Genomic DNA, 17,263 nt, shown 5'->3' on the forward strand with positions numbered 1-17,263 from the left:
GGCGTAGGTGATCAGGAGCGCATCCCCAAATTTCATAGAGTAAGAAATGAAATGTCTCGGGGCCCATAGTCAGAATCGAACCCAGGACCTTCAGCACTGCAGCCATCGGTCTTAATAACTACTATCTGCTTTGTCTGTTCTGTTTGAATAAGTACTGTCATCACGTCATTGTCCATCTTCGTTCCGTTTTCTTTTCACATAATTCATGCAGGTTTTGGTAATCAAACCAGAAAAAGACAAGATAGTACAGCGATTTATTGCCATACAAAAGCAGTGATAAGTTATCATTTTGATGACAGAAAAATAGACACTATTTATTAAGATTTCATTCCAAATCCATAACTTTAAAACATCTTCTGAAAGTGTTACTGCATCTGGAAAATTTGAGATAATGACACTATTCCTATTCTATTAAAACTACTTGTTCTTTTAAGAACAAGAGAAGAGATAAAAAAATTATATACTTCTATGTAAATCAATCCGATGTAGTCGTCTCATATCTTCGGGGCTAACGCCCCTCCGATATGATAGATTGATTGTTGGTTGCTTAACGTCCAGTGGCAAATATTTCATGCATATTCAGGACGAGAACAAATTAACAATACATACAATAGGTAGGTTCTGTAATAGGGGCGTCCGGGGTTAAGGTTGGCGAAATTTAGACTGCCACGGGAAATGAGGGATTATTGGATAGGGACAGAAATCTAGCCTTGCAAAAGGTCACCTACGGACCCCTCAAAGAGTTGTTGCAAGGGTTCTTAACGTGCAAAGAGCGTGGCACTCTCTTTACACGAGGCATCGGATTTAACGTCCCCATTCTGACCGGACGTGGCTGCAAATTTCAACATCCCGCACAGCCAAACGGACGCCCCACTTTAGCAAGGGCTTTACTGCCGGTCGGAGGAAGACCAATGGTGACCATACTTATATTCCCCAGTCACCCTTGGGGGGGGGGGGGGGGGGCCTCAGATATGAGAAGCATACCTCTTATACATGTGACATTTCACATTCAACCACATAATACGCTACATGCACGCGGTTGCGCATTTATGTAAACAGACATTCTCGTTCTCAACTTCGACATGATGAGCAGGAATGGAATCTTAGATTAATTGTTCAAACAGCGTAGGATTTAATTGGACCCCATTACAACGCATTCCACTTTTCCACTGCTCGCGTTTCGACAGTATACTAATAAGTTTATATGAAGACGAGATCCATATCCTTTGCAGCCGCACGGCTTCGTGTCGGACCATCGGACTGTAGGATTAACGGACTGTCGGATTATCGGACCGTCGTACTAACCGACTGTCGGACTACTGGACTGTCGGAATGTCGGATTATAGCTACGCTCCCCATCTAGTGATACAATGAACATTTGAAGCTTGTCAGTCCTAATAAACCAGCTTTTCGATTTGTGTCCTTATGTAGACAGTTGACGTTTATCAAGATCATTTTCTTCAACTGTAGTACCAATTACGTTATCGGAATATGTTTTAATAGAAGTGCAGTAATTTGACCTAGAAGTAGATAAGCTTCAGTTTTAAAGGCTCTAGCGGGAAGATTTTGAACAAAGGCAACAGTAGTATACCACTATTCGAAATTCATAAATCGATTGAAAAAAAAAAATCCGGGTTACAAACTAAAACTGAGGGAAACACATCAAATATAAGAGGAGAACTACGACACAACATTAAAATGGAACACACAAATAAACGAACTATAATATAACAATGGCCATTTTCCTGACTTGGTACAACTTGGTACTTGAATTTGTTTCAGAAAGTTATGACAGAAGATATCTAAACGGGGAATATCTTAAGCACTAATATTTGCTATTTCAAGTCCAAATAACATACGTGGAACCACATACGTTGACCAAAATTTACATGACATATCTGGGTTAAAGCGTTACTGCATCTCTTCATACAACAAACGACAATTTTTTTTCCTTTACCTGTGTTGCTTTCAAAAAATAATTGTCACTTTATGTCCTGTGACTTGCTGTCCTACAGGTGGCACGGTAGTATTTCCTGGCCCATAAGGGATAATGATAGCCTTTTTAGAATTTTCACCACTTTCTAACACTGCAAAAAATTCTACATTCACAGTTAACTGAAGTACTTTCATTTTACTATTCAGAAATGAATTTGAATGTGTATCGCACAAGGATAATAGTTACGCTGAACGGTGCCCACTGGTCACCCTATAAATAGTGCTCTTGTGTGTAGTAATATTGTAGTTCTAACACATGTCTAAAAATAGAAAGCTTAAAATAGACAATTCATCTTTCTATTTAGCAATACACCATAGAGCCTGTCACCGTCTGTATTATCTGTAAGTAAAATTAACATACCGAGCAATTGAATACAATGAATAACACAAACTTAAGCATATTAAGTTTAATTAAGTCATTCAAAGCAAAATAATTGTTTCATCCATTTTGCATGATTTGTCATTTGTGATGACACGTTTTTTTTAAATGTTCGAATCACAGACTAGAAGGATATATTCACCCTAAGACTCTAAGTAGAAGTAGATATAAAAAAAAATCACAAAATAAATAATTCACTAAGGCCGTGTTCACACCAAACGTCGTGTACAGTAAACATGTTTACATTTGGTTTAATGTAATGTACGCTAGTTTCACATTAAATTTGTTCACATCTATACACCTTGTTTAGTTACATGTACATAAGATTTGTTCACACTCGTAAACTATATGTCATTTAAATGTTCATTACGTAGAACCGAATTCAAATTTTCGAACAACTTTTCTACAGTTAATAAACGACCACTTGACTTTAAAAAAAGGGGGGGGGGGGGGGGGGTGGATTTTTCCACAATTAGATTTTAAAAAAAATTGAGACATTCAGACAATTATAGAATGAACAAATATTCTGAATCAAACGTTTTCCCATACATTATAGTGTTAAACATGTTAAATATTATATAAATTGGTACCATCGAAAAAAAACTAATTATAAACTTTCGCGCGAGAACTCAGAACCCCTCTCCCTTTTTTTTGAAGTAAAGTGGTTGCTCCTTTAAGAAAGTCATTTTGGATGATTTGCAGTATTTTATTACAATTAACAGAATGAACTTTGTCTACCATGATCATCTATAAAACAAACGTTAGAGAATGATTTAATTTGCAAACGTTGCCAAGAGCATGTTCAGTTGATAATTGATACTTATCCTCTGTAGATATTTTTGATAAATCAATTGATTTCCTTATACGATTATTGTATTTGTTATCTTTTTTTTCAGAAGTCACTAGAAAATGTAGATGAAAGAGGTATGTACGCATTTAATTTGTGATATATAATCATTATATATGATGCTTAAGTACATGAAGTTTTTATAATACTGAAATTATCATTCTATTCTTACACAAAACTGGTTATCATTTTTTGTTAAAACGGCTACTTAGGTTTGATTGAAAAGTAAATTCAATATTCTTTTAGAATTTCCTTACAAAATTCTTAATTTTGGATACATGTGGTCATCTTCCCAAGATATGGTATCTGGTAATTACTGGTCACTTTTAAAAGATATAATAGGGTTTTGTTACTGTTGGTCACCTGGTTTAAATATAAGTTTTGGTTACCTAAGTTTATGCAGATATTGTAATTATCTGGTCATCTTCTGCATATTTCGGATTTGGCTTCCTCTGGTCACCTTATGCAGATAATTGATTTGGTTACATCTGGTCTTCTTATTCATACATGGGATTTGGTTACCTCTGGTCACCTTCTGTAGATTTCAGATTTTGTCACCTCTGATCACCTTATGTTGATATGAAATATGGTAACCTCTGGACACACTTACGCAAATAAAATTTGTTTTATTTAGTCTTTTATAACAGAAAATGAAACAATTAATGTTAATATAAATTGCAAAAAAATATCAACATTTACATTTGAATGGTTCATGGTTTTATTTCTTTTCATTAGTAGATAATGTTAGACAACCGAAGATCCAGAAAAAAGATGAAGATCAGGTTAGATATACATTCTTGGTTCAGGGAGAATATGTTATATTGTTATATTAATTTCAATATATTAATAACCATTAAAAAATGTACATTGTCTTTCAGAGTCGTCTAAAAAACAAATCTTAGAAAACAATTAAAATTTCTTACTTTGTCAAGAGGATTTTTACAATTGATTATGTAGACAATTTATACTTATCATTATTAGATAATTTTTGATAAATCAATTGATTTCCTAATACAATCATTATAATTTTTATCTTCTATTTTTAGAAGTCAACAGAAAATGTAGATGAGAGTGGTATGTATGCATTTAATCATGATGGATAAGTTCATTAAGTTTTATGATACTGAAACTATCATTCTTTTTGAACTTAAAACTTGTTATTGATATTTGTAAAAATGCTACTTAGGTTTGATTGAAAAGTAATTTCATTTTCCTGTTGAGATTACTTTACAAAAATATTGAATTGGTTACATGTGGTCAACTTAACAAGATATTGCCAATTTCATCAAAATTGAATGGGCAAGATGTGGCGCCATAGTTAAATTTATGAACATTGAAAAAGGTGACAAAAAAGTAGGGAAATTGACCAAAATGAATTATTTTCCTATTTTAGAATGATATATTTTTAAATATGAAGCATATAATAGTTTTTGTTATACTTTATATAAAGAAAACAATTGAAGTTTTTAATATACTTCTTCACAGGGCAGGCTTTGGAGTTGACTGGCTCAACCCCCAACCTATTTTTATTTAGGAGATATTGGGGTAGAAAAATGTCACTTTGTTTCTAAAAATGGTATCATAATGATCAAGACATTGATATTATGTAGTTATTTTGTACACAAAATCAATGCAACCACCAGGAATTAATTACCGAAGATAACTAGGATTACATTTTATGATTAAAGTAATTGTGTTTTGATTGGTTTCTTATCAATTATCCTGAATAATACTCTTATCTCAACAGGTACAAGTTAGACGACGGATTGGAATGAGATTACTTCTTTTGAGGAGTTTAGGATTGCAAGTATGTACATTATATTTTTTTGATCATTTGCATACCATGATCACCAACAATCTATATTTCACCTCAACAATCATTATATTTAGCACTTCATGGATTTGGATATGAATCATTACTTGTTTTATTATTGTCTTTCCAATTACTTTTTATGAATAACAAAGCTAAATGTCCTGTGTGATGACTGTACCTTCACATTTTCAGGAATGGCTTTTATCTGTTTAGTAACAACCTATACATATACTAGTTTGATATTTACTTGGTAATTTTATACATTTAGAAGCTCCCTGTATCATTTATTTTTACATTGTGCCTTAAATAATTCAAGTCATTGATTTCTTTTAATAGGCTAACAAAAACACAATTTTAAGTTTCTCATTAATCTTATCGTAAGGGTTCATGATTATTTTCCAATTTATTTAAAAAGACATTAGACCTGTGAGAAGTAGACTACAGTCAATGAAAACAAACAAAACGGAGAAAAGAATGATTTATATGGTGAAGGGAGATGAAATCACGGCCAGAGTCCAGGGAACAGACAGAATGTCAGTTCACCAGATAGGTGATTACTTGACAATAGGGAAATCAAATACTACTCAACAAAATCGAAAGGAACTTTCAAGACTAGTCAATTTGATTCCAAAACCAACAAACATAGTGCCACCGATCACATCAGCCTGGTCCATGTTAACAAACGGTTAGACTTTATTAAATACACTTGATTCTCAAAGAAAACAGTTTATGCTGGTTAAAACACATAAATTGATGATCTCGTGTTTTTTTAAGCATTGATTGATTAGAAGGTAAGGAATGGTGAATGGGTCGAAAGGAACAATCAAACTGAAATTTGGAGAACAAACTGACAAAGCTGAGCAAAAAAATTTTAAAAAATGATGGAAAGTCAAAAATGCAATCATTATAATTCAATATAGAAAAAATAAAACTGAGCAACATAAACCCCATAAAAAAACTAGGGTGGTCTCAGGTTATCTATATTGCTTAGCAGATCCAGCTTATTAATGTATGTGGTGCCCATCATATTGTTCATGCTTGAGTTTGAGTAGTATCTTTTGAAATCATATGTCTACTGTGAATCATATACATGTCGCTTTGCCAATCTGTAAGACATTTTTTTAAGTTGTAAGAACTTTCATAACGGTGCTTAATATGTCTTATTACATATATTTATCAGCTTAACTGCAAGAAAAGATCACAACTGTATTTCACTTCATTTTCAGGTGATGTTGACTATCAAGTTCAATCTTTAAACACTTTGACCGAGGCTCTTGTTGACAAAGAAGCAACCAAAAAGGCTGTATGCAAAAAAATGAAAGGGACATCTGCCCAAAAAAAGGGTGACATTGAAAAAACTAAGTAAGTGTTTGAGGAGAATTCAATTGTTCAGATTTTATGAACATTGGATTTATAATGGCTACAAAGGCAATCGTCTTCTTGACATCTTTATTACATACTAAGAGTATGGAATAAAATACACAATAGAAAATGCAAACATCTAGATTAACATGAAATATATAAAACATACATTTTCCAAATACCATGATCATTATGTATTTATCTTCTCAACAATCAATTATAAACTGAGTTCTCATCTATTCAATTGATTGCTTATCTGTTTCAATAATTATTCTAGACTAAATTTGTGACAAAATTCAGATCATAAATTCATAATCAAGTCTATAATGCAATCTATCTTTTTACACTCGAGGTCTATATATAGAAAATGAACAATTGTGTTAAAAGCGAATGGAAATGTGTAGTTATCATTTTAATATACAGTCAAACACAAACATACTACCAGCTGTTTAAAAACAGATTTCGTTTTAATATAACTTTATGGACACAGGGATTATGTCAAAGAAACAACAACCCGACCAAAACGTAAAAAACAACTCAAGGTTTCACATTTCTCTGTGTACTAAATAATAAACTTTTCAAAGCAAAATGACATGGAATCAATCATTTTAAAATTAATAGCATCGTTAGAATACTAACTATAAAATCATATACAATCTACTTCTTACTGGTCATAAACTTGAAACAATCCACACTACATGTTTATCAGAAAGCTAGGTAGAACAATTGACTTATAATTATTGATGTACAAATTACTATTTAATTTGGCCTTACAATTCGACTTGGTCCTTTGTTTTATTATTGATATGTATAACATTGCTATTCTCATTTATTTTCCAACGGTTTAACATGCTCTATTTTGTTGTAGCTAGGAAACATTTGAAATTATTGAATACAATTTTTGTTAGTAATGACATAAATTAAGCATTATAGTATTAACATATTAAAACATTTAAAAAAAATATTTAAGTCAATAAAATAAAATGCATTCTTGTAAATTAAGTCTTTTATTTGCTTAGATTAAGTGATTCTTATTAAAACTAGAATAATTAAGATGGTGTCATTATATAAAATTGTGTAGGTAAAGAAATGTCCTATAATAATAAAATTGCTGTCTTAACTTATATTTGCAGAGAAATTGTTGGCCATGTTATAGCCGAACTAAATAAAACTAATGTAAACAAGGCAATGCATGGGAAAGTTTTTGAGGCCTTTGGGAAGACAATACAGACAATGCTGCCGGTAATGATTTATTAGACACATGACACGTATTATCTTAACTTAAAACATATTTGATCATTTGCTTAAAAAATATAACCTACTTGAGACAACAAACAGACCTAGTCCAATGTAATAATTAGCCAAGTTATCTGCTTGACAAAATCATCATTAGGAATAGGTATTTGTTATATTAAATTATATCCATTTGTTCACATCAGTATCTTTGCAAAACATTTCAAGAGCAAACTGTATATGTCCTACTTTTAAAGCATTTAAGCACCTATGTAACATATACAATTTTTGAACGAATATCTAGAAAAGGCAGTTTTTCAAAATCAGTATAATATTTCATTATTTTTTTCATTGAAATGGTTTACGAATGGATCCTTTCTTTCTGTGCGTAGATTTGAAACTGCCATCATCATTAACTTTACGCCCCCGTTTTTTCAGACCACACTTTCGGCTTACTGAATAGTCATGATCAGTTTTTGGACTTTTGGATTTTCTGCTTGGAAACAGCGGTTGCTGCTTTCGCTTTCTTGTTGTTTTGGAAAAGTTGGTTGTCTTACAAATATGTAATGCCGTTGTGAGTGCTTGACAAATAGCTTTCTTTTTTTTCACGTCAATTGTCTGGAAATTTTTATTGTTTACATATAAATTGATTTCCTCAATTTTTCTTTTAATAGCCTGGTCGGTTGTTTCTTTGTCTTCAATTAATTGTTGTTTTGTTTCATCAATTGAGGTAGACTCTATGTCAGGTGATGGAACTACCAGTTTTGCTACCATCACACAAACACAATGTTTACCATGGCTATTGGCAAAACATGTACATTTGAAAGAGGTCAAATTAACAACTGATACATTTCCCAATCTTGACAAAACCTCTACCTGGTTGTTATCTCTGTCATAAAAATATTGTTCTGCATTAAATACATCCATTGCTTCTGATCTGCGCTCTACAGTAAGGTCGATGTTCCTTTTAGAAGCAATCAATTCAGCTAAATGAACATGCTTACACATTCCTGAAAAATAGTAGAGAATGGAACATAAATAACTTTTACCTTTATGGTTCACTTTCAATTGTACAAACTTTAAACAAAACCACTAATGAACGTTGAGTAAAGATTTACTTAAATTGGATCGCATTGTTTTAGAAAATTTGATGAGGAAAATGATTATTTGCACTTGTATAACCTGATGACGGTTGATAATGCCTTGTTGGAAGACAAAAACAATCAAAACCGAGGAGACTCATAAAACCATAAGACATTTACAACAACAGTAAAAAACAATAATAAACAACACGAATTCCACTGAATACCTGAAGTGAAATTAGGTGCTTTAGAAGGATAAGCATTTCCGGGAACCATATACGGAACCCGAAATTAATAATCTTGATTTCAACAATTCATACTTGATGGTGTACTTTTAAACATTGTTGGACTGACTTAAGATGCTAAAAAAATACCTCTTGTTGTTGCTGCTGGACAATTGCACACTTCATTGACAATGTCCACATTATAAATCGTCCCAAATGCTGTCTGTGATGGAACAGTGCATTCTGTGGATGAAGTCCATTGCACAGTTTGGTCGAGTCCTGCCTTGAGAATATTCTCTGCTGTCAATTTACTTTTGTCTCCCCTTTGTCCTCCCATATTTTTCAGGCGACCAATCTTTGCGAGTTCATCCAGATAGCTAAAATTACGATGTTTTTTTTAATTTATTTTTGGTTATGAAAACATAATTCAAAGATCTAATAATAAATTATTTCTTAAAAAATTGAATTCACAGTATTTAATATTCAATGTATTTGCATCTTAAATTAAAATGATCTTTCTAATTTCAGACGATTCAAGTGAACGATAAGAAGAACAGGATTGTGACAAATTTAAACTTACTTACTCATAAAACATAGTTACATTTCCATGGAGAAGGAGTAGTAAGTCCTCTACTCTGCTATTGGCATACCCACCAAGGAAATGGTATTTCATGCCCAGGAAAAACCTGAAAATGACAAAATGTTAAGGACTTTGAATTTATGATTTATATTTGAATGTACAAATAGAAAGTACATAAAATATTAATGTGTTAACATTTGAATGTTATAAGTAGCATTATATTTTTTTGTTTTAATATCCTCATACACATCAGGTTTTGCTAGACTACATTTTTTCATTTTGTCTGCTTTTATGTAATTATCGACTTGCATTGACAATTATGATATTTGTATTAAATTTGCATAACCCTATCATGAAAGAACGGCAAAAATCCTCTCCATATAGTTAAAAATTGTAAAGTTTATATCATGCTATGTCTTTGGTTACCCATGAAGAAGTAGGATTTAGACAAAGTGTAATACTTTTTATAAATCAGGTCATAAAAACAGAGACAGTTCAGAAAATTTATCCCCAAAATAAAATATACTTAGTTACTATTATCAAACAGATGATAATTAGATGATGCTTAAAATTTCGATCTTGTAAAATATAAGGTGTATAGTAATAAAATGTATTAATAACCTTTCAACTAAGTTATTTGTATCTTGATCTTCATGAAAAAAAATGTCTTCCATAGTTGGCCCATCGACATCCCCACTTGTCAGTACACCAGTTGTCTAACAAGTAGTCTGCTATTTGTTTGGAAGGCATCTTCTCTTGCAACATTTTAACTTTTTGAGAAAAGTCTTCTTTCTGATGAAAAATTATATTGACACATTTCTTTTGAGTATAAAATCAGATTTTATAGATTAAACACGCGTGTACTCATAAGCATTGTATATTTATAGGTAAGATCTTTAAATCGCATTAAGCAACTATTTGTACTTTCTAAATTATTTTACTGCTTTAATTCAATAGAGATTCATTTCTATATGTTTCAGTGGTCTTTTATCAACCAAAATTCATTGATTGTATTTTTTATTATTATTATTATTGCGTTTTAATTGACTCTATTTGAAAAATCTTGTTGATATGATTTTGATATTAAAACAATTACAATGTTGGAAAAGGAGAAAAAGATCCCACTGAGGTTTCATTTCTACAGGGATTTTTCTTATAATATAAACATATCAATAACCAATCGTGTTTCATTGTGAGGCAACACACTCGTGATTAATTTTTTAACAATGTTTCACATCCTCTGCATATAAAACTGTTATTATCAGAAGCAGGTCAAGTTATACTATGTAAATTAACATTCACCTAGTACATATTAAATATTCGAATACATTATTTGAATTTGTCAGGACCAACTCAAAATTATTGACCAATTTAAAAATTATTATATTTCACTGTGGTATCATAGGTTCATTATATTTTATTTGTCTTAACTATCACGTTTGATTACCTTGGTACATATTTTCATAGTTCTAATATAGTCAATAACTTTTTTTCTGGTATGTGCGTGCATGGGTCCTGATACACCAGATTCTTTTTTATTCAAAAATCTGTACACAGCCTGTAAATCAAATCATTTATATTTAGTTCATGTCTTAAAGATTCTTGATAATAATAATTAAACATTGTCTTGAATATATCATGACTAATTATTTTTCAACAAGATAATATTTGATCTATGAAAGTATTAATGCGAAAGAGTCTATTTATTAATTCAAAACTGACCTCAAGCTTATAAACACAAAAAAAAGATATAAAATGTTAAATCCAATGCAATTAATACTTATTGATCCAAAAGAGTGAAACTTCACAGAATAACTCTCATTTAATAACTGATTTTTTTCCCATAAAGAATAAGGTAAAATGTATGATACATATATTGAATAATATAATACCTGTAAAACATGAAACCAGCAAAGTAAAACAGAGCTGTTTGGGAATACTTCATTAATTGCGCTGATTTCTTTGGTATCTCTGTCTACCATAAAAGATCTAGTAAACAAAATGTAACACTGCAGTATCAACAATCTATATCTTTATCTCATATTGGTTTTATTCTATAATACTATTTGTTAATTTGTAAATAATTATGTAAATTCTTTTTTTTTTTATATCAATTAGATTTTTAATTTGTGATTAAAAAGTTTGGAAACAAGCCTAAAAAAGCTTTAATTATTATGTTATGTATAAACCTGACTATGCTTTAATCTTAAATGCTTTGGTTTTAAAGCCTTGCTATAGATCACACTCAAAAGATTTTAAGGAAATTGATGTTTTTGTAAGTTTCATTAGTCCATTAGAAAAATATTATTATGCAAAAATTATTTATCTAATATTCTTTGCCAAAATTCAACTGAAATTATTGTGGACCTTAATTGTATTAATTTTGATATGCATGAAAAAATGTTTCTTTAGATGAATCTTTCATAGCATTGTCTATTTGTCATTTCAAATAACTATCACTGCACGAATATGTGAATAATGTCATAGTTTAACCTGTAATTTTTACAGCCAAATTAATTAAAACATATAATTGAATGGTATTTATTTATCTTTTATATCCATATCAGATTTGATGTTGACTCCGAATAATGTTACTAATTGTAAACAAATAATAAGACGAAAATGAAAAATGTTAATAAGCAATGATATTGAATTCGAAATATTGTCAACTTTGATACCCACAAACCTTGGACGGAAATCAAATCCATGATTTTCAGCCGTAGTCTTCAGAGATCTCAGAAATATTTTGACAACTTCACCAGTATCATCTGACGAGATACAGTACGAAAGAGGAGTCCCTCGGCCTTGCTGTTCATCTCTTGCAACAAGAGCATAGAATGAATAACCATAGGCAGTTAATCCTTAAAACAAACAAAAAACATGTTGTAAGTTTATTGTCACACAGTTCAATTCTTTTAAACGTATCAATATTTTAAATTGAAATTTCCATGATTATATACAAGTATATACCTTTATATGTAGCATCTAAAAACACCACATTTTCTGCTAGTTTCACCATTCTTTTTCTTTGTGCTTCATTCTGGTAAATAATTACTAATGGCTGTACTCCCCTACAATGTAAATGTTACATATTTAATGACCAAAAGTATGAGTATGAATTATATATTTTATGTTGAAATCATGTCCATTTAATGGAAAAGAAGACGACAAACTAGCTACATTGTACTCATATTAAATAACCTCTATTAAAACTGAAAAAGACAAAAATGTAAAATATATTGACAAAATATATGACTTGTGAACAAGTGTAGCACTAAAAACACTCAAAAGGATAAAAACCAAAAATACAAATCATCTATTATGAGAAGTCAGATATACGTTCAGTCTACAGAAAACTCATCTGTACAGCTCTCATTGAAACATTTTACAGACAAAATCATATACGAAATTGGACAGACGAGTACTATAAAAACTATTTGAACATAAGGCAATCCAGTCATGTCTGAAGAACAAAACAGGGTATCAATCAGTAATTTCAGAATTACTCTTTATCAGCATTATGCTTATATCAGTTATTAAAATTTACAAAAGTACATTATTATATAAGAATAATTACTCTTTCAATTCTTGGTAGAAAATTATCTCTTCCTTCAGTATTTGTGTGCATAGCTCGTGTACAGCTACAGCATCATTCTGGTGAATTCTAAAACAAATGAGGAAATATCATAGATCAATACCAGTACTGACATATACAAAATCAATGTCAACAGTACATCTGTATAATTTGACCAGAAAACACCAAAGTTAATTTTTACTGTGTAAAGTGCATGTTTACAATCAGATTGGTAAAAAGATTAAAATGGTGAATAAAGTAATGATTTTAACAGACGAACCATTGGGTTTGCAAACAGTGCATCAGTTTAAAGAACCACAAACCAAAGGCTGTATCTATAAATGTGATGGAGGTAACCAACGTCATTTCCAGTGTAAGGTACTAAATACCAAATGCTCTTTAAATTTCACTTTACTAAAGTATGTAGATGTAACAAGACGGAACCAAGGATATACTTTGTGTAAAGCTATCATTTTTTTTTAAATTGTCCAGATGTGACCAAAGTTGCGGTGAACAGTGGTAACCAAAGTCAATATATGTGTACGGTTTCAAAAGGGATATAGATTATATACATATCTAAAATAGACATAGGAAACACAAGTATGATTAAGGTAGCCCTAGTCAATACCTGTGTATCATTATATATATGTTTCAGGTGACCAAAGTTAACAAAATGGTGAAAAGTGATTATCAAATTCTACAAACATTTAAGGGTACAAGTGGCGACCCAGGTCCATATATGTGTTCATTAACCAGAGGTTACCAAAGTCTGTATATGTTAAGTGTTATCAGAGGTAGCAAAGTCTTTGTCAATATTAAGATTTGGTTCAAGTTATCAGAGGTAACTGAAGTCCGGATAATGTGTTATTTTTCGATGACTGGATACGTAGAGACAAATATAAAAAAGAAGATGTGGTTCGATGACTGGATACGTAGAGACAAATATAAAAAAGAAGATATGGTATGATTACCAATGAGACAACTATCCACAAAAGACCAAAAATGACACAAACATTAACAACTATAGGTCACCATAACGGCCAGCAACAATGAGCCTGTTTCTTTGGATTTTTTAGAAGAACAAAGTAGTAAGTACATATTTTAAGTAAATCTTTTGATTATGTTTTGATACCTTTTATCCATTTTGTAACGTTGACATATATTCTTAATGTCAACTGGTGTCAGATAGTATCTTCTATCGTGCACATCAAAATGCCCTTGATCTCTAGCCCATTTCCATGCTTTGCACAATATTTCCATGGGTTTTTTCCCCTATTGTTAATGAAATAAAATTAAATTCGTGTCAATTACAATTAATTTCAAATTTAGTTAAAATCTTTTTGAGCTTAAGGATTTTTTCAAATCAACACAAAATATGTCGTTGTATCAATATATGTCATTGTAAAAATATATGTCTTCTAGAATATTTTATCATCAATGCTATTCAGCTTTAAACTGGTTTTTTCATTAAAATATTTCATACAAGCGTCCGATATTTATGTAAATGCATTAAATGACTCTCTGGCAAGCCAATTTTATCCTAATCATTTTATTTTTGATTTATTTCAACCTATTCATTCATTATAATCTTGGCAAATTATGAAAAAATGCGCCGGAAGACAAACACAGACATCGAAAAGAACAGAATGGTTGAGAAAATATTAAACTCCAATAATGTCAGCATACACAATTTTTATTATCATTGTGTTTATAAGAGTGCCAGCAACTTATAATTGAAAAATAAGTCAATTCGTTATGAGCAATAAATTATATATAATACCGACGACATGAATACCTGATCAAGTAAAGCATCTATATAAAGCAGTAAGCTGTGATCTGGGCGTGATTGGTGTTTTTCCTCTTTTATCTGTAAACTGTGTCCATTGTGTTTTAGTTGTTGCCGAATTATTACTGCTTTTTTACTCAAATGGGTCAAAAATCTGTGTAAGAAGATATTAACATGCCCTTTAATGATTTTTTTTTACATGTACAACGTCACTGGTAAGTACTGTTTTGCCAAACGTATCATTATTATATTTATTACAACAGCTTGTAAGCAATATTTAAGATCTATCGGACTTGAAGAAAAGGATTATTTTTTCTAAAAATATGTGTAAGGCTACTTCGAATAACTGCTATGGTTGTTGTGTTCTCCTTGTAAATTGATAACTTATCATCAAAATGATATATACCAAATTCTATATAATTTGATACAGGGATTCTCTATATAATAATTTCAACCATGACAGGGTGTATTGACCCGCTCATCACATGAAATGTCAGGTAAACTAGCCAGCAACTCATGAATGGTGTATGCCCGGTGAATACCTGTTTAAAAGTGTTTGGTTTAGTAATATGATAAATGCATTTAATTCCCACTCTCAAGACACGGACAAAAGGTTGCTTAACTACAACAAGGATGTTAGGATCAATAAATAATGATGTTCAAACGCTTAAAAGTTATAAATTAATTTATAGTTTTGCATCATAAAAGAAAAGTAAAAGAGATAAATGAATATTACATTAACATAACATACTGGAATGACACATATGCCTGACAATTATTTGCCCTGGTATTCAAAGGACCTGTTTTTTTTCCTCTTGGTTTATTACATCTAAAATAAACATGATAAAATTTAAACAAATATGCATCTTAACTTTATAGATAACCAAAGAGAAAAATGTTGTGCAATATTTCAGAAAATTCATAGTTCAATACGTTTAAAAGCTTTCGGAACTATCTGTTATTAAAGGCCATACTATAATTACTGTATAAACTATAACACAAAACGTATATTATTGAAAAAAAAGCAAGAGAATAACATACAACCAGAAGTCAAGATTATACAACTCATCTCTTTCAAAACTATACCAATATTATTTTCTGTCACAAATGTATCTTTTAACTCAGCATTGTCTTGCAAATTTGATATGCAAGATATGTAAATAGATTCTTTAAGAATGTTTACGATTGTTACTAAAGTTGTTCTCTTTTTCTATTTATTGTTTATTTGGAGAAAAACAAGAGTGGATTTATTTCAAGATAAAATTCCTTTATAGATTATCGACTTAGATGATTAAAGTTACCTTTCACACCTGTATTGCAATGTGGTTTTATTTGCTTTCCTGTGAATAAAATTCCCTGTGATTGTTATATCCATTAAATGCTTGGTTATGACGTCTTCGTTGTCCACTTCATTTCTGTTGAATGATAAGCAAAAACTGAAGCCAAAGTCACAAATGCTAGCTGATAAAACACAACAATATGTTTCAGTGTAATAGTGTGACCAAAAATTCATCCATATATTCAGAAACATTGGAAAGAGTTACACCATAGTATAATAGACTTAAATTGTCCCCCAAAAAATAGAGTTCTTAAAAATGATCCCTTTGTTAATACAGTGATTTTTATATTTTGTAAGACTATTTGAAGTTCAGTAAAATTATTCTGAATAACAAACAGAGTTATTTTTCAATAATCTGAAGGTATATGTTTTGCTGTGATAGATATTTATTTTCTTTTAATTCTATTGAAACCATTAGGTCATAGGAAGAAGGTAGCATATAGAAATTAGTTGATTTCAAAACTATATATTTTCGATTAAAATAAAATTTCCCATACCTTAAACGTCTAACAATGCAATCAGTACCATTTTTCCGTTTTTTGATGAAGGTGGATCTCACAAACTCTACGAATGGCATATCTAGGGTAAGAAAAGCATATGTATTGCTATGTAGTAACACTAGTTTACTTGTTATAAATTTAAAAACAAATGATGACATCGATGAAAAATACCAACAAACGACCTCTGCACAATAAAATTAACGGTACCAATTTTCTTGCACCAGATGCGCATTTCGACAATACATGTCTCTTCAGTGATGCTCGTTGCCAAATTATTTGAAATCCAAAGCTTATATAAAAGATGAAGAGCTATAATCCAAAAGTTCCAAAAAGTATAGCCAAATCCGTGAAAGAAATCAGAGCTTTGCATGAGGGAGATACATTCCTTAATTTATAATAATTTCTAATATTTTGTAACAGCAAATTTTAATAACACAAAAAAATAGTTGCATATAATATATTTGAACGTTTCAACAGGCGCAAACCTTCACATTACACGTAAAACAGCAGTAAAACATTAAAAGAAAAGACGCACTATAAAAGCAAATA

At 30.8% G+C, this 17,263-nt stretch overlaps 3 protein-coding genes across 4 annotated transcripts; 1 reads left to right on the forward strand and 2 right to left on the reverse strand.

Moving 5' to 3' along the window:
- The first annotated feature begins 2,006 nt into the window (after positions 1 to 2,006).
- On the forward strand, positions 2,007 to 10,143 carry LOC127736547 (uncharacterized). 2 transcript variants are annotated; one of them, XR_007999011.1, is made up of 9 exons: positions 2,009 to 2,337; positions 3,271 to 3,298; positions 3,957 to 4,003; positions 4,268 to 4,295; positions 4,969 to 5,028; positions 5,450 to 5,719; positions 6,261 to 6,396; positions 7,530 to 7,638; positions 9,464 to 10,143. XR_007999011.1 is itself a non-coding variant. In XM_052247114.1 (6 exons), exons 3-6 carry the CDS (start codon positions 5,482 to 5,484, stop codon positions 9,530 to 9,532), a joined length of 552 nt encoding a protein of 183 aa, XP_052103074.1. In that variant the 5' UTR covers positions 2,007 to 2,023; positions 2,301 to 2,337; positions 5,450 to 5,481; the 3' UTR covers positions 9,533 to 10,143. The 2 variants fall into 2 exon arrangements, 1 of the variants encoding a protein (XP_052103074.1); XM_052247114.1 differs by lacking the exons at positions 3,271 to 3,298; positions 3,957 to 4,003; positions 4,268 to 4,295; positions 4,969 to 5,028 and having other exon boundaries at positions 2,007 to 2,023; positions 2,301 to 2,337.
- LOC127736546 (uncharacterized) lies at positions 7,632 to 10,195 on the reverse strand. Its single transcript, XM_052247113.1, has 4 exons — positions 10,137 to 10,195; positions 9,520 to 9,621; positions 9,086 to 9,312; positions 7,632 to 8,639 (listed from the first exon to the last, which is right to left on the reverse strand). The coding sequence occupies exons 1-4, from the start codon at positions 10,187 to 10,189 to the stop codon at positions 7,978 to 7,980; spliced, it is 1,044 nt and encodes a 347-aa protein (XP_052103073.1). The 5' UTR covers positions 10,190 to 10,195; the 3' UTR covers positions 7,632 to 7,977.
- Positions 10,196 to 11,564: 1,369 nt separating this feature from the next.
- Positions 11,565 to 16,789, reverse strand: LOC127736531 (uncharacterized). Its single transcript, XM_052247092.1, has 9 exons — positions 16,712 to 16,789; positions 16,177 to 16,290; positions 15,612 to 15,704; positions 14,885 to 15,029; positions 14,222 to 14,361; positions 13,093 to 13,179; positions 12,486 to 12,586; positions 12,202 to 12,376; positions 11,565 to 11,577 (listed from the first exon to the last, which is right to left on the reverse strand). Exons 2-9 carry the CDS (start codon positions 16,248 to 16,250, stop codon positions 11,565 to 11,567), a joined length of 828 nt encoding a protein of 275 aa, XP_052103052.1. The 5' UTR covers positions 16,251 to 16,290; positions 16,712 to 16,789.
- Between the last annotated feature and the right edge of the window lie 474 nt (positions 16,790 to 17,263).

Source organism: Mytilus californianus, unplaced genomic scaffold (genome assembly GCF_021869535.1).
Source record: "Mytilus californianus isolate M0D057914Y unplaced genomic scaffold, xbMytCali1.0.p SCAF_32, whole genome shotgun sequence".
Lineage (NCBI taxonomy): Eukaryota > Metazoa > Mollusca > Bivalvia > Mytilida > Mytilidae > Mytilus > Mytilus californianus.

Bases quoted from the DNA above. Each gene is read 5' to 3' on its own strand.
- LOC127736547 (XM_052247114.1), top strand. From the start codon at position 5,482: ATGAAAACAAACAAAACGGAGAAAAGAATGATTTATATGGTGAAGGGA. The intron at 6,397-7,529 runs GTAAGTGTTTGA...TTATATTTGCAG, and splicing joins GGTGACATTGAAAAAACTAA to AGAAATTGTTGGCCATGTTA. The intron at 7,639-9,463 runs GTAATGATTTAT...TTCTAATTTCAG, and splicing joins CAATACAGACAATGCTGCCG to ACGATTCAAGTGAACGATAA.
- LOC127736546 (XM_052247113.1), bottom strand. From the start codon at position 10,189: ATGGAAGACATTTTTTTTCATGAAGATCAAGATACAAATAACTTAGTT. The intron at 9,622-10,136 runs GTTATTAATACA...TGTCATTTTCAG, and splicing joins ACAAATAACTTAGTTGAAAG to GTTTTTCCTGGGCATGAAAT. The intron at 8,640-9,085 runs GTATTTTTTTAG...ACTATTTTTCAG, and splicing joins TCCAGCAGCAACAACAAGAG to GAATGTGTAAGCATGTTCAT.
- LOC127736531 (XM_052247092.1), bottom strand. From the start codon at position 16,250: ATGGATATAACAATCACAGGGAATTTTATTCACAGGAAAGCAAATAAA. The intron at 14,362-14,884 runs GTATTCATGTCG...CATTAACAATAG, and splicing joins TAGATGCTTTACTTGATCAG to GGGAAAAAACCCATGGAAAT. The intron at 12,587-13,092 runs GTAATTATTCTT...TTTACATTGTAG, and splicing joins TTCTACCAAGAATTGAAAGA to GGGAGTACAGCCATTAGTAA.